The sequence below is a fragment of the Cyprinus carpio genome, chromosome B19 (assembly GCF_018340385.1).
Source record: "Cyprinus carpio isolate SPL01 chromosome B19, ASM1834038v1, whole genome shotgun sequence".
In the NCBI taxonomy this organism is placed as follows: Eukaryota; Metazoa; Chordata; class Actinopteri; order Cypriniformes; family Cyprinidae; genus Cyprinus; species Cyprinus carpio.
This window is the reverse complement of record NC_056615.1, coordinates 4,487,471-4,512,244: the sequence shown is the minus strand read 5'-3', so window position 1 is coordinate 4,512,244 and position 24,774 is coordinate 4,487,471. Positions and strand designations below refer to the sequence as shown.

Genomic DNA, 24,774 nt, shown 5'->3' with positions numbered 1-24,774 from the left:
GATTTGTCAAAATAAAAACAAAATTGTGATATGGCTTAGTGCAAGTATCAAATTGCAAAGGCTATGATTTAATTAAATAAATATATGTGTCGTGTGTTTCAGATTGAAACTGTGTTCATTTACACATGAGCAGCTCATTTTGAAAACACTACGTCCAGTGTTTCAGCATCTCAAAGTGGTTCGGTTCACAGTAGATGCTCTTCCACATGAACTCCATCTTTGCATCTGCTTTGAGTTTGGGTCGCTTTAATATGCATTCAGCATCAAAAGTGCCAAACATTTTTGTGATGAGAAGTGCTTATGAACAGAGGAGAAGCTTTAAGCACTCCCTGCCATTTCTGTCAAAACAAAAGTTCAGTGGTTTAACGTTTGAAAATGAAGTAATTAAGACATAAATGCTGGTGTTGCGATTTTACAGTTGCAATGTAAAATTAAATTATTGTTATAATTTTTTTTAAATGCATGATTTTTGTATTTTACAGGGAAATTTTAGTTGTTTAGTATTTTTTTGTTGACTTTTATTTAATAATAATACAATTAGTGTTGTTTAAATAATAATGATGTTGATGATTATTATTAATTATTTTATTAATATTTATTATTAATAGTAGTGGTAGTATTTTATAGCTATATTGATATATAAAATCACAAAGTTTTGGTCAAATTGTACATCCCTACAAACAACCACAGCAAACCTAGCATTTTTAAATCACATTTTAAATGGCAATCACAATTTTTATCAGAAAGACAGCCATTTGATTTCCCCCAAATCATGCACCCCAAAATTCCAGCATGTTTGTGTACTCATGTACTTTAATTCACCCTGTTTTGTTGATATTTGCTTGAGCCATTAAGTTACACACTATATTTTTATATAGTTGTGTACCCTAGTACCACCAATCAGCTAACGTGTAATATCTTGCACAGCCTTTAGGTGGCGCTGTGTTCTCACTCTCACACAGATGCAAATACACACACAAATGCCCACAAGGCTCAGAGTTAATCTGTCCGCTTGAGAAAGAGACCGTGCACGCACACACACACACACAAACACACAAGATGTATGAATATTTGTGAAAACACACATGCTCGATCGCCCACATGCGCTCAGGGAAAGGCGCCCACACACGCATGCATTTACTGCACACATGCTGAGACAGCCAACTTCTACATGCTGATGCATCATATCCAGAGAGGTTTATTTTACTAGGATATTGTTCCTGCTTTGTTCCTGGAGTTTGCCGGAGCAAAGAGGAAGATGATTATGCTGAAATCCAGACTTGGGCACTTGGAGAAGGAGTTCCCGGGCCGTATGATTGCTAAGCAATAACCGCCATGCAGCCAGTAATCAGCTAAGTACCATAATCCTCCTTGCAGGGTAAAGTCGTGCTTGACCTCCAGCTATATACAGCCTGTGATAACAGCATTAAATGGTAACACCGCTCTCCATTCTCAGAAGCCTTTGCACCTCATGGGTTCAGGCCTCTCGGCACCCCTCGGCGCCTCTCGGCCCGCTTCGGCTTTCTAGAATTGGTTCTTTGCTTCGGTGTGGCCTGCGTCTGCAAGAGCATGCTGGGAGGGGTGGAGGACGCACTAAGCAAGCATTTCCTGTAGCCGTGACCTTGTACCCCCCCCCTCGCTGGACCTCTTCTTGTATTTGCATTTGATGCAGACGGGCAGTCGACATGCTCGCACCCGCAGCCCAGATGTGAAGCACTTGAGTGACAGGTGCGTGCACACGCGACGCGCTCGGTTGTGGAGGATTGTTTTTTTTGCCGGTGCAGCATTCATGTGATAGTCGAGTGCCTCTCGCTGAATGCTGCTTAGTTGACGGTTTTGTGACAGGCGTGCAGATGTTCCTAGAGGAGTAATTATAACGCCTGAGTAATGCTTGCACAGAACTGGCCGTACAGTTGGGAAAGATTATCATGCATGAGGTTTAGGGCTGTTTACATCTCGTGATGCCATGCTGTGGGTATAGAATTAACACTTATTCTGTTTGTTTTCCTCTCTTTGTCCCATTAAGAAGCATCATTATAGGTTTGAGTCCCTTTTAATACAATATATACTTATTATTGTAATATAAACTGCTGTTCAAAATATGGGGTCAGTTAGATTGAAGAAATTAATACTTTTATTTAGCAAGGATGGAATCAATTAATCAAAAATATTACATTTCTATTTCAAATAAAGTATGGCAAAAAAAATTATCATGGTTTTGCAAAAATATGAAGCATCATAACTGTTTTCAACAGTGATAATAATCAGAAATGTTTCTTGAGCAGCAAATCACATATTTGAATGATTTCTGAAGGATCACTGAAGACTGGAGTAATGATGCTGAAAATTAAGCTTTTCACCACAGAAATAAATTGCATGTTACAAAATTTTCAAATAGAAAACAATTATTTTAAATTGTAATAATATTTCACAATTTCACAGTGTATTTACGATAAAATAAATGGAGCCTTGGTGAGCAAAAGTGACTCAAAAATATAAAAAATGAAAACCTCTGAAAGATAGTACATTTGAACAGAAGAAAATCTTGTTTTGTCTTAATAAATTCCTAATTTGCTGTTCATTAATAGTTAGTAAGCTAGGGCTGTGCCATATTATACCATCCACGATAATACAGGTATAGATTTTTAGATGATAAAAAAGTGGTGATATCAATGATATAGCGAAGCAATGACATATGGCGGATATACTTTCCCTAGTGCATGCAACAACAACACCACAAACCCAATAGGTCTGTTTGACTTGAAGCAGCTCTGCTCAGACTGATTGGTGTATGACATCAAAGTATGGCGAGAGCAGTTCTAGAGCATATTCGAGCGCATACTCTTACCTTCAGAAATAGGCGAGGCGCATATCTTTAGCGAAGCAGCGCGGAGAGCCACTTCTGGGCCACTTCTGAAATGTGCCGCGGCTCTGCTGGTGTAAACACAAGCATTGTCTAGAGTGGCGGTGTCAGGGCAGTAACGCACCACAGACGTGTGCAGTGTAAATAAGGGTAAGTCACTCTTGCGGTATTTTGACGTCATACACCGATCGCTCTGCTTCAAGTCGAACATACAGCTGCTGCTGCCACCTTATGACAATAGATTTACACTTCGAATTAGGTAGTCTGTCATCGATTACAGTAGCTCATTGGAAAATGCCTTTATTTTGTTTGCAGTAATAAATGCTGCTGCCTGCCAGCTGCATTCACCAATAAAACGTTGTTCCATGTTTTTTTCTATATCGTCATAAATATCGTTATCGCAAATATTCTTGAAATATTGGGATATAATTTTGAGGCTATATCACCCACCCCTAGTAGTTGTTAAGTTTAGGTATTGGGTAGGATTAGTGATGTAGAATATGGTCATGCAGAATATCTGCTTTATAAGTACAAATAAACAGTCAATATGTTAATAATAAGCTTGCTAATAAGCAACTAATTAATAGTGAGAATAAGTCCCTATACTAAAGTGTTATCTTTATTTACAGCAAATATTTCCATAGGTACTTTTTACAGTACTTTTTTCCCCCAGTAAATTTGCATTTACAGACATGCATGTGTTCAGGAAATGGGTTCAATTTTGGACATTTTTGATTTTGAACTATGACAGCTTTAACAGCTCAAAACGGCAAATAAAAATAGATGGTACAAAACCACTTGTGTTTTCATTAGCATTTTAATCTACATGTTCTAATGTGTGATGTGACGCTTTTAGTTGACTGGCACTGGTCCTATTTTTGTAACATTGCACAGTTGCTCCAGTGAGTTTATATTCCCCATTTTAAGTAAACTGTGTGCTTATTTACAAATATCTTCTGTGAATTTATTACTATGAATTTTAATTGTTATATATTTAAATAGCTTCATGGCTTTTACTTAATGAATGTAACTGTTGGCAGAAAAATGTTGAATCAAATCACTTTGGATGCTAATATAGTGACATTGTAGTAGTGTCATTTGATTTGTCTTCAACATCAGCACCATTTCAGTGGAAATGAGTAATTTTTATTTGGGATCTTTACTTCCGTGGCCATTGCAGTAATGTATTGCAATATTTTGTTATTTTGTGGGGTGAGCTGACATGTGGCAAACAGAAAATACCATTATGTGCACAGTCTAGTCTGAGCTGTGAGCAAAATGTCAAAATGGCCTTTATTTTAAAGTAAACAGCCACTGAATGTTGTAATGATTTTGTCTTTGAGTTTTGTTTCTCCTGCTATGCTGTTTCTGTCTGTCGGGCTGCTCTGATTTGAGAAGCTTTGCACAGAGACGACAGGCACAAATCAATGAATAATATTGCTTCATTGTTTAACATATTGCAGCATGCATATGATGACACAATGGATGATGTCACATTTACATTTAGACATTCAGCAATCATTTACTGCTGGAATATGGTGCAACTCAATATGGTACTGCTGCTGACTCTGTACAATCATTTAATGATGTATTGCCCACATCAATAAAAATAAGTTTTTTGCCCATGCAAAAGCCAGCACTATAATGGTAAGCTATTATGGGGGGTTGTTAGGGCATTTCTACGTGGTTGCCAAGTTGTTATCAGCAATTTATAGTGAGATACAGATTGGTTTTAGATCAGTTTAGGTCTATGGGATATTTTTATCCACCAGTCTGAAATAGATTTTTTTAATTTATATGTAGTTTTATTTATATTTTAAGTTTTATTTCAGTTTTAGTTTTAGTTTTAGTTTTTTAGTACAGTACATCAAGTTAAACTAAATTGAAACAGGATATCTTGCTTATTTTGTCTTTTTTTTTTAAATTTTTTATTTTAATTTTAGTAAAATATTTTTAAATGTAGTTTAAATTAAATTAAATTTATTTTTAATGACTATGTAGTTTTTATACTTTTTTATTTCAGTTTTAGTTTATTTTAGTGCATCGAGTTAAACTAAATTTAAATGAGAGATGTTGCTTAAGTTGAGTCTCTTTTTAGTAATTTTTCATTTTTATTTTAGTAAAAAAATTAAATTTATTTTAAATAAAAATTATTTTTAATGTCTGTGTAGTTTTTATACATTTTTATTTCAGCTTTAGTTTGTTATTTTAGCGCGTCAGGTTAAACTAAATTGAAATGAGAGATGTTGCTTATTCTGAGTATTTTTTTTTTTTAATTTTTCTTTTTATATTAGTAAAAATGTCAAATTTAGTTTACATTTAATTTAATTTAAATGATTGTTTAATGTATATGTAGTTTTTATACATTTTTATTTCAATTTTAGTTTGTTATTTTTGTGCATCAAGTTAATCTAAATTGAAATGAGGGATGCTGCTTATTTTGTGTAATTTTTTTGTCATTTTTAATTTGAATTATTGTAAAAATTAAAAATTTTTGTTTAAAGTTATTTTTAATTTATATTTTGTATCAATATTTGTGTATTTAAAAATACACCTAAAATCTCTAAAATTTATAAAAATTCATCACATCATTATTATATATTATAGCACAAAAATATACAATTTTTTTTTTTTAAGGGTTTTAGTTTTAGCTAACTGTAACAACCTTGCACCTCTTCTCAACAAACCACATGATTTGTAGCATCATTCATGCCTATAAAACCATTGATGAGAGATCATTCACACTCATCTTTAATACTTAAGCTTATGGTTTTGTTCAAATCACAAACCGTATGTATGAGCAATAGTAAAATGGCTGTTTATTTTAGCAATCTCTTTCCAGCTGCGGCAGAGTTACAGCATCTGCTGTAAGTGAGACTGTCTGGCGTGATATAACATAGTTAATGAGAGAGAAACAGAAAGGGACGGAACTAAACGCATCTGGCTCTGTCTTGGCACTGCAGTGTTTCTCTAACTCAGTGTGACACACTTCCTCTCATGACTCTGGCCAGAGCCGAACACTCCACCCTTACAGGTTAACCGCAATGAAAGCCATGGCTCAAAGGTCTGTTATGGCAGACTGGTCCCAGAACCACCAAACCACATCCAACTGGCCACTCTCACAGAGCTTCACAGTCCCTGTGGGCTCCTCACGATGAAAGAGCTCCAGGGCTGGAACAACAGCGATGCTTGTTGACGTATGCCTGCATAACAAGAGAGTCCTGAAGCCAAGCGGGATAGACTCATGGGCAGTGAACTTGAGGTGACTGGTGGCGTCGAACAATTTAGTCTGTGTCAGTCTGAGGGACTAGAAAGACAGTGGAAGGCATAAATTAGGCATGGATCAGGATGCTGTGCTCCTTCAGGGCTTTGTTTTAATGCCCAGAACCCCAAATATGATGATCCTCTTGCGAAGGGGAATATAAATAGAATATAAGGACAGCTTTATTTTAGTGTATAAAGACTCATTTATATGGTGTGAGAAAAACAAAACTGTGGCTTTGTTACTAAAACTGAACAAACTGCATTAGAATTGTATTAATGCAAGATTTTTTTATTCTTTTTTGTGACTCAGACTTGGTCTTGTGTTGTATGTCAGAGCACTGACCACAAGGCTAACCCTGAGAAACATTTGAAGATTTTTATTTTTTTAATTGTCGGTCTGTGTACACATGAGAATGGACATTTGTATTGCACGTTTGGCCATTTTGTTGCAACTTGCTGATTCTTTAGCATCCTGCACCGTGATCATCCTGAGCCCCCTGCATTTTGTGCCATTTCAGTATTTAGCCCTACATCCAGCTGTTTTTGAATACAAGAATACATTCTATGTGTAAGTAATTATACAGGGCTTCCTTAATCAGAATGTCTGTTTAAACAACTCACCTCTAGGTAATTTCGAATGTATGTAGTTTTGTACAACCTAGTGTGAATAACTTGAAGAGAAATGAAGGTGCCATAAGCTTATTTATGATTAAATAAAGTTTTAGCCTCACCTTACTGCATTAACCACTCACACTGACCTCATTTCCTTTTACATTCTTAGAAACAGAAGCCCATCAGCATCCAGGGACCCCAACGCAGCATATAACCAAAGGGAGGGGGAAGGAGGACTGCAGTATGCCCCGGCTGAAGGAGGCATGCCCCGCTCTCCGTCCGACTACGGACGTGACCCTGGCCATTCGCCAAGGAGTTCAAGAATGTACAATGAGGTGGACGGTCATCAACACAGCCAAGAACGCTGGCACTCACAAGGCCAACGTATGGACGGCCAGCTAGAGGACTATGAACTCCAAAGACGCCGTGAGGAGGAATACCAGACCCGATACCGCAGCGACCCCAACCTGGCACGCTACCCAGTCAAACCCCAGCCCTACGAGGAGCAGATGCGCATCCATGCCCAGGTGTCACGGGCTCGGCATGAGCGGCGTCATAGTGACGTTTCGCTCGCTTATACAGAACATGATGAGCCTCTGCATGGGCCTGGTGGGCGGCAGTCACGCCTCCCTTTGTTGGGAGGCCCAAGTCAACGCTCGTACTCCATGGACAGGAGTTTACTGGGACATCGGATGACGAATCATAGCCCACCAACACCACACCGCAGCCCCGTTCTGGGCGATAGCCGGCGAGGACTGGCAGAGCCAACGAGGAAACCCATTCTCCAACAGCACCACTTGGACCCTAGCTCAGCCATGCGCAGGAACAAACAGGACAAAATGGATAGCATTCTACGAAATGATTCTCTAAGCTCGGACCAATCCGAGTCAGTTCGGCCTCCTCCACCTCGACCGCACCGCAGCAAACGCCTTGGCAAGCTCAGAACCATGGGTAGCTTCAGCAGCTCAGAAGAGGAGCTGGCAACCACACCAGAGTACACCAGCTGTGAGGATGTAGAGCTGGAGAGTGAGTCCTTCAGCGAAAAAGGTAAACGCTGCTGACTCTGAATGGAATTATTGAATTGCTGATTGATAAACATTGCGGTGTTTTAGGGAGAAAAGTTGCATTAAACCTTTCTGGAATCTCAGATGTGACTCCAGTCATATCAGTTTCCTTGAAAGAGCCAATGCTTCATGGTAACCACCATGTTGCTCCAGACCTGGTGGGGGCAGCAGAGAGTTCAGTGCTGTTGTATGTATTATTTAGAGCCTGTGAAATATAGTGTAATAGCTTGTTTGCAGTCACGTGATTCTGATGACATGCAAAATGCCACCGGAGAGCAGGAAGTGATTTTTCTATATAGGAATTGCTAGCAGAAATTCAAAATGCCTATGTTTTGCATTGTTTATGGATGCTTAAATCAGTCAAATTGAGAAACCACAAAGAGCTTTTATCATGTACGAAAATGTGTTGTTCATAAGGGGGCAAAGACAAGACATTGACTGAAAAACAGAAAAACGTGCCTTTAAATCTGCGTCTGTGGTCAGGAGGAGCAGGGTCGGATAATGTTCAACAAATTTTCGTACATGTTAAAAGTTCCTTGCAGTTTCTCAGTTTGACCGATTTGAGCATCCATAAACAAGGCAAATTAAGTATAAGACTTGCAGGGTTGATGCAATGACCTCAGATTCAGTAAAAGTGCCAGTTCTCTTGGTAATTCTTTTTGTTTTAGTTTCTGAGCTTTGGGGTTGTTTAGATCAGTTATAACATGTCAGTTATTCTGTGACCTTTCTCCTCTAAATTCAGTTTAAAACTGCACTTAAGATAAAGGAGAATCCACTGACGCTGGCAATTACATGGGGTGAGTCACATGACCAGGGTTTAAACCATGGAGGGTGTTTCATTATTCAAGTAGGTTTAATTATGTAATGCAAGCCGGGCTGAAGATGCTAGAGTGTGAATGGGGACACGGGACACAGTCATACATTGCCATTCACTGTTATGTAGAATCCTGTTATCCTGTTAGAATATGAATTTCTACAGCTTTTGCTGTTAGACATTTAAAGTGAGAATATTACTATGAGCTCAGCTGACCTGATACCCTGTAGGTCTGACAAAACTAAGAGCAAGGTATGGTACATCTTGACATGTATAACAGCTAGTATGATTCTTTAAGATATGAGATAATTAAAATGTCTAACCAAATTGCCTTTTCCAGCCATGAGTCATACAGCCAGGCTTTTCAAACTGAATCTCCCAGCACTGCACATTTTGGATGTCTTCTTTATTTAACACACCTGAATTAACTGAGTAGAACTCCATGGCCTGAACTGGACAAAATGGGCAGCACCTCAGGGAGCTTTAGGAACAGTTTAAAAAACCCTGACGTACAGCACAATTCCAAATTATTTTCAACCTAATATCTGTGGCATGTTGTTTACTACATTAAATAATTCCAATTCATGTCTCAGCATTTGCATTTTAAATAAAGAGTCTTACACATGGGAAAGCTCAGTTGGAGCTTTTAACACATAAAGTTGCATAATGGGGGTTGCACATCATATGTGTCATCGATGCTTTGTTAATTCTTGAAGTGAACTTTCCTGAATTGTACCGTACTGTACTGTATTGAACTGTACTGTTTGGTGGAAATGAGCCATTATATACCCCTAAAAACTGAGCATTGGTACCTTAGAGTAATAATGTGTACTCTTAAGGTACTACTATGAACGTTTTTAGGAGTAAAAGATATTCATTAAAGGGTGCTATCCCAGTGACAAGCTTTTGTTCCCTCTAAAGGTATGATTTCTGAATTTTTTTTTGAGAGTGTATCCACAACGTGGTGTGGCACTTCTCTTCTGGTGTGAAAGTGACTTAAGAGCCAGATCAGTTTGAAATGAGTGAGAATACAGCAGATTGGATGTCTGAAAACACAACTGGACTCTTTAAAATTCCCATTGATCAGTGGTTGCTTAAGTTAGAGTGAACCAGCAAAAGTTATATTTTCTCTTCTTTTGGTGTCATGGTGCTCATTATCATTAGGATTCCAGGAGTGGATATGGAATGCTACTATCTTTGGTATCTGTGAAGTACCTGTCCTTTTCCTTCCTCCTTTTTCTTCTACCATGTAAGATATTCTCCACCCCTAAAAGCTCTGATGTTTTCAGGTCCACAATTAGCTCAATTGGATAAGCCTCTTTGCACAGGAGCAGTGTCGAGAGAGCTCCCAAGAGCCTTCCTTCATCTGCAGAAGTAGGGAGAGGGAGACCCAGCAGCTTTGCAGTGGTAGAGGGTCACTTCCATGTCAGAGTCAGGAAGTGAAATTGCACCAGTGCATCTGTCATGGTTACCTCTCCGCCACAGCTACTTGATGCACTCAAGAGGCTACAGTGGAGCAGAAGAAAGTAGGACACTTGCTTCCACCTTCATCATGCTCATACTCAGTCTCTCTGTTTCAATCCGCTTTCTAAAGGCTAGTTCACACCACCCCAACAAACACCAATAAATCTCCAAATCCAAATGTTTGATCAGTGGGGAAATCATGTTGCTAATTGTTCAGGCAATGAATGTTTCCCAAAATTTCCTATCCAGCATCCAACTTTAACTCTAGAGTTGCCACAATTCTAGCAGGCATCCAATCACTCCATCTGACCTCATAAGCGTGGCACACCTCTTGACTGTAGACAGGAAGGAGCTTGATCTCTGACAAGCTTATCCTTCCATTGGGTGCCATTGGACATACGTCAATCAGTCAGTGACAACCCAACCTGATTGGTTCAAAGTGCTCAATTCCCTCCCCACCTGCAGAAAGAGAAAAGGATTTGGTCAAAGTAGCAAACTAGTGGATGCACACACTAAGACGGCACGCTGTGTGAAGCCTGGGAAAATGGTGGTAAGTCAATATTTCATCAAACTGCCAACACTTGGAATGGTAACTGTTCTGGAGTAAGGACAATAAGAGTAAGAACTTAATTGTTTGCTCTGAACTTTCACTTTCGTGTAAAAACCACCAACCGGAAGGTTGGAAAATCTAAAAGAAAGGAATAGTTGTATTGGTTGGGTGCAAGCGATTGAGGCCAATGCTTGCTTCCATGAAGCCATGAGCAAATTGTAGGGGTTCTTGGAGTCAGGGATCAGCCCGGCAAACTCAGGGAAACAGTCTGTTGTGATGCGGGGACTATGTAGGGCAGGGTGTTTGAGCTGGCTTACAAGAATAACGGTAAGCTCATTATTCTAAGGCATGAACTCCATTTCAGTGCAAGGAGATAGAGAGAGGGAAAGAGAATGACACCGTTGAGAGGCAATGAAAAAAAGGCAAACAGTCGGGTTTAACATCTTCCTTGAAGGGGATGTGCAAGACCTTTAAAGACTGACCCAAGTGTGATTTGAAGAGTTCTAGTCATTGTCCCAGTGGACGTAGTTGAGTAAATCAGCTTTGCAGAACTTTAACTTGCCAAGGTTTGGAAGGGGTGGTGCAGCAAAGACGGATTATCAACAATATATTGGGACTACAGAGAACAAATTATTTTTTTCCTGAAGACGCTGGGAACGGTCTGCACATGGTGCTTGGACAAATGGCAAACACTTCTGGTTTGTGAGGCATGGTGTATGTTAAGGCAGAAGTAATGTCTACAGAAGTAAGCTTTTACAGCGTTCATTCTTTTCATGGTAGCATACGGATATCACTGCATGCTAGCAGGGAAACTGGGGACAGCATGATGCAATGTTGGCAGCAGTAATCAGACTCCTGCAATATTAAAGTTTCCGTGCTATGGATACAAATTCTTTTATCCATTTATTAAAGTGCCGTTGTGATTTTGCACTGAATCTGGCTGTTAAAATTATGGATGCATAATAACCATATTTTTCATCTTTAAACTACAGCTTGGTTTCTTAATCAAATATATTGTACTGATGACACAGGCACATGTAAATAGGTATTATTTTGCATATATGAAGTGAGTCCTATGACGATGGTTTACTTAAATCCAGTCCAGTTTACTTTGCACATTTCAAGTGAATCTTATGATGATGGTTTCCTTAAATTCAGTCAAGTTTATATTTAAAGGACCTTGAAACTGGACCTTGTTCTTTGTTTTAAACTGCTAAGAAATTATCAGTACAATATTGCCGCATAGCAAATCCATCTGCTTGCCAGCCCATCTAAATAATTACAAGACAAGAGAAGTAAGGTCATAAAATACTAACACAATTGAAAAGTTAGAGTTGGGAACTTGGGAACCTTTACTTTTTAATGGAAATGTTTGCTTTCTCACTATCAGTTGCCTGAATCTCTGTTATGGAGTGATTTCGCTTGGCTTGCAAATAGAGATTTTTTTTCAGTTTTAAATAATGTTATAACATACCAGTTTATATGCTAAAGGTTTTCTTATTGATGATGAACTCCTCTCTCTCTGGCTATTGTGCCTTAAATTATTCCTTGATACTATAACAAGCCTGACATCCCAGGAATTCAGTGAGAATATCTGTGTGTTTATAACAGAAAAATATGCACAATATATATGTATGTGTTAAATATCCCATATGCAACATCAGCAAAATGGGATGCATTTTATGGTGTTATGTACTTTATGCAACAGCATGGAGCAGTATCAATGTCATTTAGGCACTAGATTTTAATGTCTGTGTATCTTCAACCAGTTAAAGATTTCCTAACAGAAAGATTATCTGTCAACAGAAGTAGTGCTGTTTAGATGTATGGCACTCAGGTAAATTGCTTTCTCAGAAAATGTACTTTCAGGCGTTGAGCTAAGAAGCCAATTTTTGTGACTTAAATTGCTGGACAGGGTTTGTCTTGTAGTTTTGGTCATGTTGTAGTTCATGCTCTTTTTTATTACACTATACGCCTTTAAAATATCTGTATATGTTCTTTCTTTCCATTTGCTTTATGGGTAAGTCTATACTAAGAAAAGTGATGCCAATTGTTACATGTGTTTATTTTAAGAGAGAGAAATTAACTTAAAAATGACAATTCTGTCATCATTTAGTCACCCTCATTAGTCACCAACCTGTATGACTTTCTTTCTTCTGTGGAAAACAAACAAGATTTTTTAAAGAATGCACTAGTTCTTTTTTTTTTCATGTAATTGCAATGAATGGAGACTGAAGGTTTCACAAGAGCCCCATAAAAGTATCATACAAGTAGTTCTTATAACTCCATTTCATTACTAAATGAAGTGATTTAATTTTATAATCCAGATCTCGAACCAGACATGATCCATTCTTGAATCATGCATTGCAGTTTCTATCGTGAACATCCTTTTTGAAATTTGCAGTCCCCATTCATTGTAAATGCATGGAACAAAATGGCTAGTACATTCTTTAAAATATCTTTTTTTGTGTGTTTCACGTAAGAAAGAAAGTTGTACGCTTGCAGAACAACATGAGGGTGAGTAAATAATGGCAGCAGTTTCATTTTTGTTGAACTGCATCTTCAAAAGAGCTGTGAGAGAAAGCGTGTGAGTAAATGAATGTTGCATATTTGCCTACAGTATATAAGTTCAGTCTTGTTGACACGAGTGTGTGCGTGTGTGTCCTCTCACTGTGCTGTCCTCAGGAGATATGGATGGTCACTGGTGGGACCATGCGTCTTGGCATAGCGAGGCCTCCTCAATGTCTATGGTGAGGCTTGTGACCCTCTCACCCCATTTCCCCTCGATTAATTCACCTCTGCATGTTTTGTTTCTCCTCCCCTTTATATCATCCATAACTTTTAGGCAACATTCAAAGGGGAAAAAGAAAAACAAATGAGCAGGCATATTTTTTGGACGCCAGTTACACCCCGTCTGAGAGGCAAAAGACAGTGGTGCGATTTCAGGAGCGCTCCCACGACGAAGATGTGGAGTGGTGCGAACCGCAGGTCAAAGATTCAGGGGTTGACACGTGCAGTAGCACCACGCTAAACGAGGAGCATAGCCATAGTGACAAGGTACTGAGACGACTTCCTGCCGCCTGCCTCTCACTTCCTGTGACTGACCTGCTCGACTGTCTGTTTCTGCCCCTAAAGGGTTTCCTGCTCTAATCGTGCCTCTCAGATGAGAGGAGAACCCTCTGGTTTGCTTTGCTCCACTGACTTCTGGCTGTAAAATCGTAGCGCATCCTAACACACAGAAAGATTGAATGACAAACTTCCTGGCACTGTTTGCTCCATATGCTGCATGCTTCTCGATGCGGACAGACACTCCATTCTGATTGCTAACCTGTTTTCCTCACTTGGTCACATCACCTTTTCACGCTGTTTCCCTCTTTGGGATTTCCTAACATGATTTTTTCCACACAATCCTTCAGTCTCAGCCTAAACACAGGGATAGACTAGTGTGGGAATCAATCTCGCACTAAGCAGTTGTTTTTCTTTTCCCCTTTTCACTGTCTCATTCTTCATGCTGTGCTTTTTTGTCCCATCTTTGGTTTTTGTTCGTACACGATAGCGAATAGAAGTAGCTTGCTACATCCATACTGCTTGAGGGTGTGAGAGCAATTTACTGGTTAATCAGTGGATTGATCTAGATCAGTGCTTCTCAACTGGTTTTGTTGTTTAAAATGAAATATTGGTATTTGTGAATTGGTTTAACCATTGGTTAACCATTTAGTTAAATTCTCACTATTAACTGTGACGTTTGACTCAATAAACTCCTAATTTGATGTTTATTAATAGTTAGTAGGTTTAGATATTGGGATGGATTAAGGGATCAAAAATATGTTCATGCAGAATAACATGTGCTTTATAAGTACTAATAAACAGCCAGTATGCTAGCAATATGCATGCTAATAAGCAACTGTATATAAAGTGAAACCATTAATATTTGTGAATTGGCAAACCATATGTGATGCGATTAAGCAACAAGTATACCTTTTGAGATTGTGTCCTGACTAACGAGTACTGGAACATTTTGTTAATTGTTTGGTTTCATATTTGCAGCACTGCACTGCATAGTCCCACCCACTGCAAAATCTTATTGGTCCAAAATCCTCCACCACATATATTAAATATTAAATATCTTAATACTGGCTGTGATTCAAATCAACCTTTCACATTCAGGCTGGACATACAATTTGCTTGTTGCTGGATACTTTTCACAACACTCCTGGTTCACTTTAATTAATCACAAAAAACACAGTGTGGTTGACACAAACAATTGATTGTAGTTTGAGTTGTATCTTCCTTTACTCTTGTGTAGCTTTAATTATTTTGAGGAAGAGGGTATGATGGTAACTGTTGTGTTGCCAACTTGCCCATGTTGGAATCTGTCTAATGTAACTTTTTAATAAGTGTCTGAAGAATCAAGTGAGTGAAGATATATGCCCAAAACGTAAGATTGGATTGGATGTTCAGACTTTGACATCAGTAACAATATGTGATGTTCTCTTTAGTTTTAACTATTCTGTTTATATTTTTCATTTTATGCCTGCGTCCCAAAGTATTACAAACCATGACCACTATAAGTTACACTTTCCTCAAAGAAAAAATGTCTTTAATAATCTTTTCAAGTATATGATATATTCATTTTGTGGTTTATTTTTAAAATGTTTATAGGATTAAACCGTCAAATCTTGTCACGTATGAAATAACTGCTATTAGTGAAATATTCAGTTTTGCAGTTAAATGCAGTAACTGTAGAGTTTCGTAATCAAAATACTTAAAAAAGTGGGGAAAACAATCATGATGAAAAAAATTCAGTCAGATTCAGCATTGTTTATTATTAAATAGCTCTGGTCCTTTATGATTGGCTAGGCAATGTTTGAAGCCATAGTAAAATACTCCATAAACACACACCTGTGACCTTATTACATCAGTATTACTGTACAACTCAATACAACTCCACTCCGTTCTGTAAAAACGTCCCACAGCTGTTCTAAAATCACTGTAAACCACTGCTTCTTGGACGTTATTGCTTCAGTCGACTAATACGTGCCCTATCCGCACAGTATTGTGATTCACCAGTTGAGAACTGCTGATCTAGTTTACTGCTTTGAGTTGTTGTCCAGAATTGTGTGTTTGATACCTCTCACCTTGTCCTGACTGTTGTGTCTGTAATAAATGCACAAACCGAACCCTATAGGGTGGGAAATTCTTTTGAAGATAATAACTTTCATGCTGTTAGCAAATGCCAAGATCCTGCCATCATTTCATCACCCTCATGTCGTTCCAGACCTGTAAGACTGTAGGAAATAGTATTGCGTTTTAGGGTTTATAGAAATGTCCATAATCATACAGGTAATTTTCTGCCAGGACATTATCCATTTTCTTTGACATTTTTTCTTTTACAGTGCAGACCAGATCTTAAATCACACACAATTCACGTATGGTGCAAAGTTTTAACACCATAGTGCCAAGGAAAAACAAATTGTACATAGACATCAAATATGGCACATTGTGTTTTGATGCACCATATAAATCGAGTGTATATCAGATTTGAGAACTGCAGTAGATGGGAACATTTTCAGGCTTTTCCTTATATTGGTTTATGACATGAGAGTGCAAAATGATGAAAGGATTTTTAATTCTGATTTAATTATTCCTTTTAAATACCGTAAATGTTATGGTATTTATTGCAAATACAAAAATAATCTTATATAGTCCCTATTTACTTACTTAATTTGTGTTCCTGGTCTAAGATTCATGTGTGCATGTTATTGTCTTCATAAATTTTCATCAAAATTAAATAACTTACTCCGCCTACAACAATGTTTGTTTTCAGCTGACGTTACAAATCTGTCTTACTCTCTTTTACAGATCTTCTCGGTAACACTTTAGATTAGCTATTATGTCCCCCCCCTCAATAAACTACTTATTTGCTGCTTATTAATAGTCAGTAAGGCAGTTGTTGTAGTAGTTATGTTATGCATTGTGCTTTATAGGTGTTAATAAACAGGCAGTGTGCTAGTAATATGCATGCTCACAAGCAACTAATTAATAGTGAGTAGTGTTCTCCAAACTAAAGTGTTACCATCTTCTATTACCAACCTTGTAACTCCATTCTTGCCTGTAACACCAACTTGTCATGACTCTATCACTTCCCAATGAATTAAATCAATCCCTATTCTACATTGTTTTTCTTTAAACGTACTGTTTCACTCAAATATATGATTACAAAGTAAAATGGGTTGTGAATGTATTTCATAATGGCTTGACACTATGGTTCGGTTTGTGTTTTCACAGCAAACAAGAGTTGACCTCCCTTCTTTAATTTCCTCAGCCTGTGCATGTGTGCGTATGTTTGTTTTTAACGTGCTGTGTGTGGATGCTTGTATAAAAACCAGAGGTGTATTGTCACTTTGACCCCATAGCACCCGGTGACATGGCAACCATCCAAAGATGGAGAGCGCCTAATAGGGCGGGTAGTGCTAAACAAGCGGATGAAAGATGGCACGGTGCCCAGAGACACGGGGGCACTGCTGGGCCTCAAGGTAAGGATGCCCAAACACACTGAAAGATCACTCGATCAAAGCCATGCTAATGACCTGAGATCTCTCAAGTCTCATTTGTTAATTAATTATTTAACACGAACTAAAAGAGCAATATTATTGTACTTATCATTACTATTAATATTATTATTATTAAGTTAAAAAGTGAAGTGTTCTTTAGCATTGCTGGTGCCATGCCATGAACCCTACCCCCCACAGCAAACATAACCGAACCGTGGCTCTAAACCCAGGAACCGAACCATGGCATTGGTGTATCGTTACACCTCTAATTATAAATTGGTTACTGATGGTCCTTTTCACTTACAGTAACGCAGTAACCATTCCCATAAAAGGGTAAATTAAGATACTATTTGTGGTGGTGTGCTTTAGTTCCAGTAAGTTTGCCCACTCACTGTCTTCCAGCCATTATCTGACTACATTTCTGTGAATAGAGAGCAATATTTCCTGTGCAAACTGTGTTTAGCATTAATTTTGTTGGTGCTGAGTTGCTTGATTTGCATAATTCCTTTAGTGAGTGGGGTATTAAAACAATGCAGAAAAGCATGCAAAAACTGTAAATGATGCTATCAGCAATTCCAGTTCTATCTTAGTGTTATCACACATGGTATTGATGTGGATCATCATTTCTTCATAGCACAGGTCAAACTTTCAGCCTTTAAATTCCACATAAATAATTACCTTTTAAGGCCCTTTGCGCTGAAAAATTGGTAATTTCATTTAAAAGATATTTAAAATATTGTGCATTGCCTGTTGTCTGTATTGCAGGTGGTGGGAGGGAAGATGACAGAGTCTGGCAGACTTTGTGCTTTCATTACGAAGGTGAAGAGAGGAAGTCTAGCTGACACTGTCGGCCATCTCCGACCAGGTGAACACATCTATTCAGATTTAACAATTAAGTACATTTCTTTTAACTGTGGAAGACATAAAAGCATTTTCTCTGAAACCACGTGAAGTGAGAGCTGCTGCTTCTACAGTCCTGCTGAATTATGGGATTCTGTATATGAGTAAAGAAGTTACGATAAAGGTTTTTAGGTCCTGCTTTATATTAGGTGTCTTTAAATACATTGTACTTATTAATAAATTAATGAATTGTTAGGTACAATGTACCTGTTGTGTTCATGTTGAGTTGTAAAGCACCTCTGCTGCTATTATTTGGGATATGGGTAAAGTTAGGGGCAGGTTTGGTGGTCTGGTTAGGTGTAATGTGTAGAGGTTGGGTCAACAGTGTAGTTATAGATTATAGAATTACAAATGTAATTGACCGTTCACAAAAACCCGCCCTCCTTAGTTACTGTTTCTTTGTTCGACAAGCCATACCGCTGTCACATTACACAACATGTTCTCACGCAATAAAAAATACATCACGGAGCAAAGAGGAAACTGACAACACACCACCAGACAAGACACAGCAGGTTATGAAACAAGGACTCAGCTTTCAGATTTTGTCATTTTTTTAAGAAATTCGAACAATAAATACTGTTTTGTGGCTCTTTAATGTGTCGTGACAGATCACTGTTTTGCCTCAGTTCAAGCAGCACGTGAACCAATCTTTTCATATTTACTTAGAGCATGAAATAAACATGAATGAACATCAGAATGTATTTTTATTAGTATTTTATTTTATTACACAGTAAGTGCATTGTATCAAATGATTAATTTCACATGATTAAGTATACAGAAGTTGAGGATGCTACTAATATAATATAAAAAGGGTCCTTACTATGTTTTTTTTTTATTTAAAGGGTAAGTTCACACAAAGATGAAAATTCTGTCACGCTCATACTGTATAGATTACTTTTACAGTGCCTTTATGTATTTTTTGAAGATTAAAAGATTTGGTGAAATGGACTTTCAATTTAGGAATAGAAATCACTTCGGTTTCAGTAAATATATCATCATTTGTGTTTCAGTTCAACTACTTGATTCATACTTATAATGTCTTTATGTACTCTTTGAAGATTGAAGGTTTGGCTGGAATCGACTTTCAGTGGAGTTTCATTAAAAATATCTTCATTTGTTTTGATGAAACTGCTCGATTTATACACTGTAAAAAATGACATGATCAGTAAGTCATGGCAATGTACGTTTTTACAATAACTTGGAAAACAAGTCGAGCAGTTTCAACTTATTTATAGCTTATATGAAATTCAACTTTTTCAGTTCATTTTTTTTAAGTTGATTTGATGTAATTTAGCTATAAAAAACTATAAAAATTGAAGGCAGCAGTTGAGCTCAAGTTTTTAAGTTAAAACAGGTGGAAATTTTTTTACACTGAATAGATTTATTTTACGATGTCTTTATGAACTTTTTGAAGCTTCAAAGTTTTGGTTGCATTAACTTTTAGTGGATGGAAAGAAATCCGTCAGGTTTCATTAAAAATGTTTCGAAGTTGAATGAAATTCGTACGGGTTTGGAACAACATGAAAGTGAGTTAATGATGACAGAATTAAAATTTTTGGGTGAACTATCCCTTTAACTTCCGTTAACTTGTCGGTCCTCAGGTGATCAGGTCCTGGAGTGGAACGGGAGGGTCTTACAGGGAGCCACATTCAAGGAAGTTTACAATATCATTCTAGAATCCAAGCCAGAGCCGCAGGTGGAGCTAGTGGTCTCGCGGCCCATCGGGTGAGTGATCATTACAATACTCTACGTGTCAGTCCAGGGACACAGAGCAGATTTTCTTTGACATAGAGCTTTATGAAGAAAGATAGCCTGTGGGAGCCCAACATATGAATGCTTATATTCCCATACACACTCACACATAGAAACATATTCACTGCTTGAAATGAAAGTCCTGCTGCAGGTCTGTGCTTTTGGAGGACAGATGAATAGGTGAATATTTTAATGATTTTTTTATTTGGCAATTATATTTCCTGAAAACCGAACCACGCCAGTGCTGCGCTGCATTCAAAGTTCAAAATATTTTAATGTTATCTTTGATTTGATCCTCAGTAGCAAAAGTGCAAACAGAATTTGGACGTTCATTTTTAATTCAGCGAATCGTTAAAAAAATCATCATCACTCAAAATGTTCCCATGTGGCATTTCTCACGCTTCAAAATGTTTTAGTAGAAAAATATACTGCCAGTCAAAAGTTTGGAATGATTATGATATTTTTTAAATAAGGCTCTTACCAATCCTGCACTTTAAAAAAAAAAAAAAATACAGTAAAAAAGTTTTCTTTTTTTTAATGTAATTTATTTCTGTGATCAAAGCTGAATTTTCAGCATCATTACTCCAGTCTTCAGTGTCACATAATCCTTCAGAAATCATAATAATAAGCTGATTTGATGATTAAGAAATGTGTATTATTATCAATGTTGAAAATGGTGAGCATAAAAGACTTCTTTCAGAAATATCTTAGTTATTCCAGACTTCTGGCCTGCAGTAGTGTTTGTAAATATTGCCATTTATAACTACGGTCTATATAAACAAAAAAATAATTTATAGAAAAACAGTGTGGATGTCTTAATTATTTTTAATTACATTTACTCTATTTTACTTCTTGACTTAAAAATGTGTGACTGTTTGGTTGAAATGATTGTTTAAAACAATTTCAGAGAATATAAATAAATATCAGGATTTATTTTGAAATTCATCAAAGCCTTACATTTTAGCTACAGTATATCACCCAGCTTGTATAACTTTTATTTACAGACATATGCCTGCTATCATTAAAATGCTCTTCACTGTTTTCTTGTAGAGATGTCCCTAGAATACCAGAGAGCACACATGGACAACTTGAATCAAGTAAGTTTAGCTAGTTTTGATCTATAATACGTATCAATACTTTAGCTCTGCATTTGCCAGCAGGAGTAACAATTTAAGCGTTCTTTGCTGATTTTTCAGGTTCAAGTTCCTTTGAATCCCAAAAGATGGGTCCGTCCATCTCTGTCACGTCCCCCATGAGTCCTGGCATGCTCCGGGACAACCCTCAGTATCTGTCCGGACAGCTCTCAGTGAGTACAGCACATGTCTGCACATGTGCCTGATCTCTGCACTTCTTGTGCTTTTCTTTTCGTCTCAGGGCTTCACTGATGAAATGCCGTTAGCTTTGAAGTTTAGCAATTATTTCACATGTCTTCAGGGAGTTTGCCAGTGTTCACTGTTCATTTACACAGAACGTATCATGGCTCATATCAAAAGACCAAGGGGTTCTAGTAGATAAGATGACACAAAAGAACAGTGTAAACGGTGTTTGAACAATGTATTTAGAAGCAGACAGAGTACGTTTACACACATATATTTTTTATTTCACTGGTAAATATTAATGGTCTTCCAGTGTGACAAATTCTATATACAGATATTTCACATGGTCACTGCAGGTACTATAATTATAATAACATTTCCACATAAATATTACACATTTGATTAATTGTAAGAGTTAAATCTCTCCCTCTTCCTAATTTACAATCATAAAAATGCCTTATTTACTGTACTTCCTGTTGGTGTCCTAATAAATGAAATGCTTAAGGATTCTCTAAAGATTGTGCAATTAGAAATAGATATCGTGAGTCACTCAACAGGACTCAGTATTAACAATATTTTATTTGTATTATATTACTAGCATAATATGTAAATTAATGATCAGCCTTTCTTTTTTTTTCTTTTTTTAAATACACACTAATTAGGTTGTGCTGGTGTATAAGAACTGTATTTTTATTCACCCTGTTCATTTTGATACTTGATTTTGACAGGTTTAGTGGAATGTTAAATGCTACAAGCGTTGGAATGTAATTTAAACAGATAATGTTATTTTAAAATCTGTGTTCTGAAGTTAAAATGAGCAAAATCTAAGATATTTAAAAAAAACAGAATAATACAATATAATAAAATGTTAAATAACGGACAGTAAAATTAACGTCACACACAGGTGCATCTCAATAAATTAGAATGTCGTGGAAAAGTTCATTTATTTCAGTAATTCAACTCAAACTGTGGAACTTGTGTATTAAATCAATTCAGTGCACACAGACTGAAGAAGTTTAAGTCTTTGGTTCTTTTAATTGTGATGATTTTGGCTCACATTTAACAAGAACCGACCAAATCTCAACAAATTAGAATATGGTGACCAGTGTTGGGGAAAGTTACTTTTAAAAGTAATGCGTTACAATATTGCGTTACTCCCTAAAAAAGTAACTAAATACGTTACTTAGTTACTTTTTATGGAAAGTAATGCATTACGTTACTTTTGCATTACTTTCACGTTACTTTTTAAATATGAGCAGGGCTTGATTGTTTTTAATATAAGAAGTTCTATTTATAGCAAATGTAAAAGCCCTTTCACACCAAAAAGTGTCATGAATAAAACCTCAGGCTGAAGGAAAAGTAAATTCACGTCTGTACAGTAGTAGAACACAGGAGAAGAAGGTCAACACTCTTCAGCAATAAAAAAAAAAACAATGAAGCACAATTGTTAGTTTATATAAAGTCATTTTTGATTATTAGTATGGTTGAACTGGATCATTAAAGGTCAGCAGCAAAGACACTTAATAAAATGGGAATAGATACATTTGTGTTATTTAATATATTTAGTTATTGCAGGTTTGCGTCATATTCTGAGTTTGCATTTCACTGTTTTGATTAATTTTGATGAATACTAAATCTGTTTTTGTTTTTTGTTTTTTTGTGAGTGGGATGAATTAATGCACATTCACATTTAGTCTAGAACTAAAGTAACATCATGTTCACACAGCGCACACAACGCCTCCATACTTCTGATTTCTCCCAATATGGGAACAGGAGGCTTGTCAGTCAAAAAATGGGAATACAAAGTAACTGGCGTTACTTTTTTTAAAAAGTAACTCAGATATTTTCTTGTAAATCAAAAAGTAATGCGTTACTTTACTAGTTACTTGAAAAAAGTAATCTGATTACGTAACTCGCGTTACTTGTAATGCATTACCCCCAACACTGATGGTGACATACCAATCAGCTAATCAACTCTAAACACCTGCAAAGGTTTCCTGAGCCTTCAAAATGGTCCCTCAGTTTGGTTCACTAGGCTACAAAATCATGGGGAAGACTGCTGATCTAACAGTTGTCCAGAAGACAGTCATTGACACCCTTCACAAGGAGGGTAAGCCACAAACATCCATTTCCAAAGAAGCTGGCTGTTCACAGAGTGCTGTATCCAAGCATGTTAACAGAAAGTTGAGTGGAAGGAAAAAGTGTGGAAGAAAAAGATGCACAACCAACCGAGAGAACCGCAGCCTTATGAGGAATGTCAACAAAATCGATCCAAGAATTTGAGTGAACTTCACAAGGAATGGACTAATGCTGGGGTCAAGGCATCAAGAGCCACCACACACAGACGTGTCAAGGAATTTGGCTACAGTTGTTGTATTCCTCTTGTTAAGCCACTCCTGAACCACAGACAATGTCAGAGGCGTCTCACCTGGGCTAAGGAGAAGAAGAACTGGACTGTTGCACAGTGGTCCACAGTCCTCTTTTCAGATGAGAGCAAGTTTTGTATTTCATTTGGAAACCAAAGTCCTAGAGTCTGGAGGAAGGGTGGAGAAGCTCATAGCCCAAGATGCTTGAAGTCCAGTGTTAAGTTTCCACAGTCTGTGATGATTTGGGGTGCAGTGTCATCTGCTGTTGTCCGTCCATTGTGTTTTTTGAAAACCAAAGTCACTGCACCTGTTTACCAAGACATTTTGGTGCACTTCATGCTTCCTTCTGCTGACCAGCTTTTTAGAAGATGCTGATTTCATTTTCATTTTGTCCACATTGCCAAAAGCACCAAAAGTTGGTTAAATGACCATGGTGTTGGTGTGCTTGACTGGCCAGCAAACTCACCAGACCTGAACCCCAGAGAGAATCTATGGAGTATTGTCAAGAGGAAAATGAGAAACAAGATACCAAAAAAATACAGACGAGCTGAAGGCCACTGTCAAAGAAACCTGGGCTTCCATACCACCTCAGCAGTGCCACAAACTGATCACCTCCATGCCACGCCAAATTGAGGCAGTAATTAAAGCAAAAGGAGCCCCTACCAAATATTGAGTACATGAACAGTAAATGAACATACTTTCCAGAAGGCCAACAATTCACTAAAATGTTTTTTTTATTTGGTCTTATGAAGTATTCTAATTGGTTGGTTTTTGTTAAATGTGAGCCAAAATCATCACAACTAAAAGAACCAAAGACTTAAACTACTTCAGTCGGTGTGCACTGAATTTAACTTTTCCACGACATTCTAATTTATTGAGATGCACCTGTAAGCTGCTCATAAACCTCATGACATCTTGCATTTGCTGGTCAGCTGTGTTTTCTAGACACTTGTGTGTCAGTGCTAGACAGTGTCCATCAGACCAGATTGGATCCTGGAAAGTATCCCGACAGGGAAAATGTATTCTTAGTTTTCAAGCTTGTTACCTGATTGACATAGACTCTGCAGATCAGCTCTGACACAGCGATGCAGATCAGGATGTTAGGTAAACGCACTTCCTTGAAAGACTAGCTATTGTACTTTCTGCTCAAGTTGTTGCGTTTACTTGAATGATGCCTTTTAATTGTTTAATAGGGAAACGGGCTGTGGCCATGACTGTAAACATGCTAAATGTGGAGAAATTGTTAAAAAAGGAA

General features: G+C 37.5%; 1 protein-coding gene across 1 annotated transcript in view; it reads left to right on the top strand.

Annotated features, from left to right (window-relative positions):
* LOC109062646 (regulating synaptic membrane exocytosis protein 2-like) overlaps positions 1 to 24,774 on the top strand; it is a 145,124-nt gene that overhangs the window by 50,652 nt on the left and 69,698 nt on the right. Inside the window, exons 7-13 of the mRNA XM_042745430.1 lie at positions 6,909 to 7,786; positions 13,317 to 13,381; positions 17,048 to 17,167; positions 17,951 to 18,050; positions 19,687 to 19,810; positions 20,888 to 20,934; positions 21,034 to 21,143. Coding sequence (XP_042601364.1) covers positions 6,909 to 7,786; positions 13,317 to 13,381; positions 17,048 to 17,167; positions 17,951 to 18,050; positions 19,687 to 19,810; positions 20,888 to 20,934; positions 21,034 to 21,143 — 1,444 coding nt within the window. The remainder of the gene's footprint in view (positions 1 to 6,908; positions 7,787 to 13,316; positions 13,382 to 17,047; positions 17,168 to 17,950; positions 18,051 to 19,686; positions 19,811 to 20,887; positions 20,935 to 21,033; positions 21,144 to 24,774) is intronic.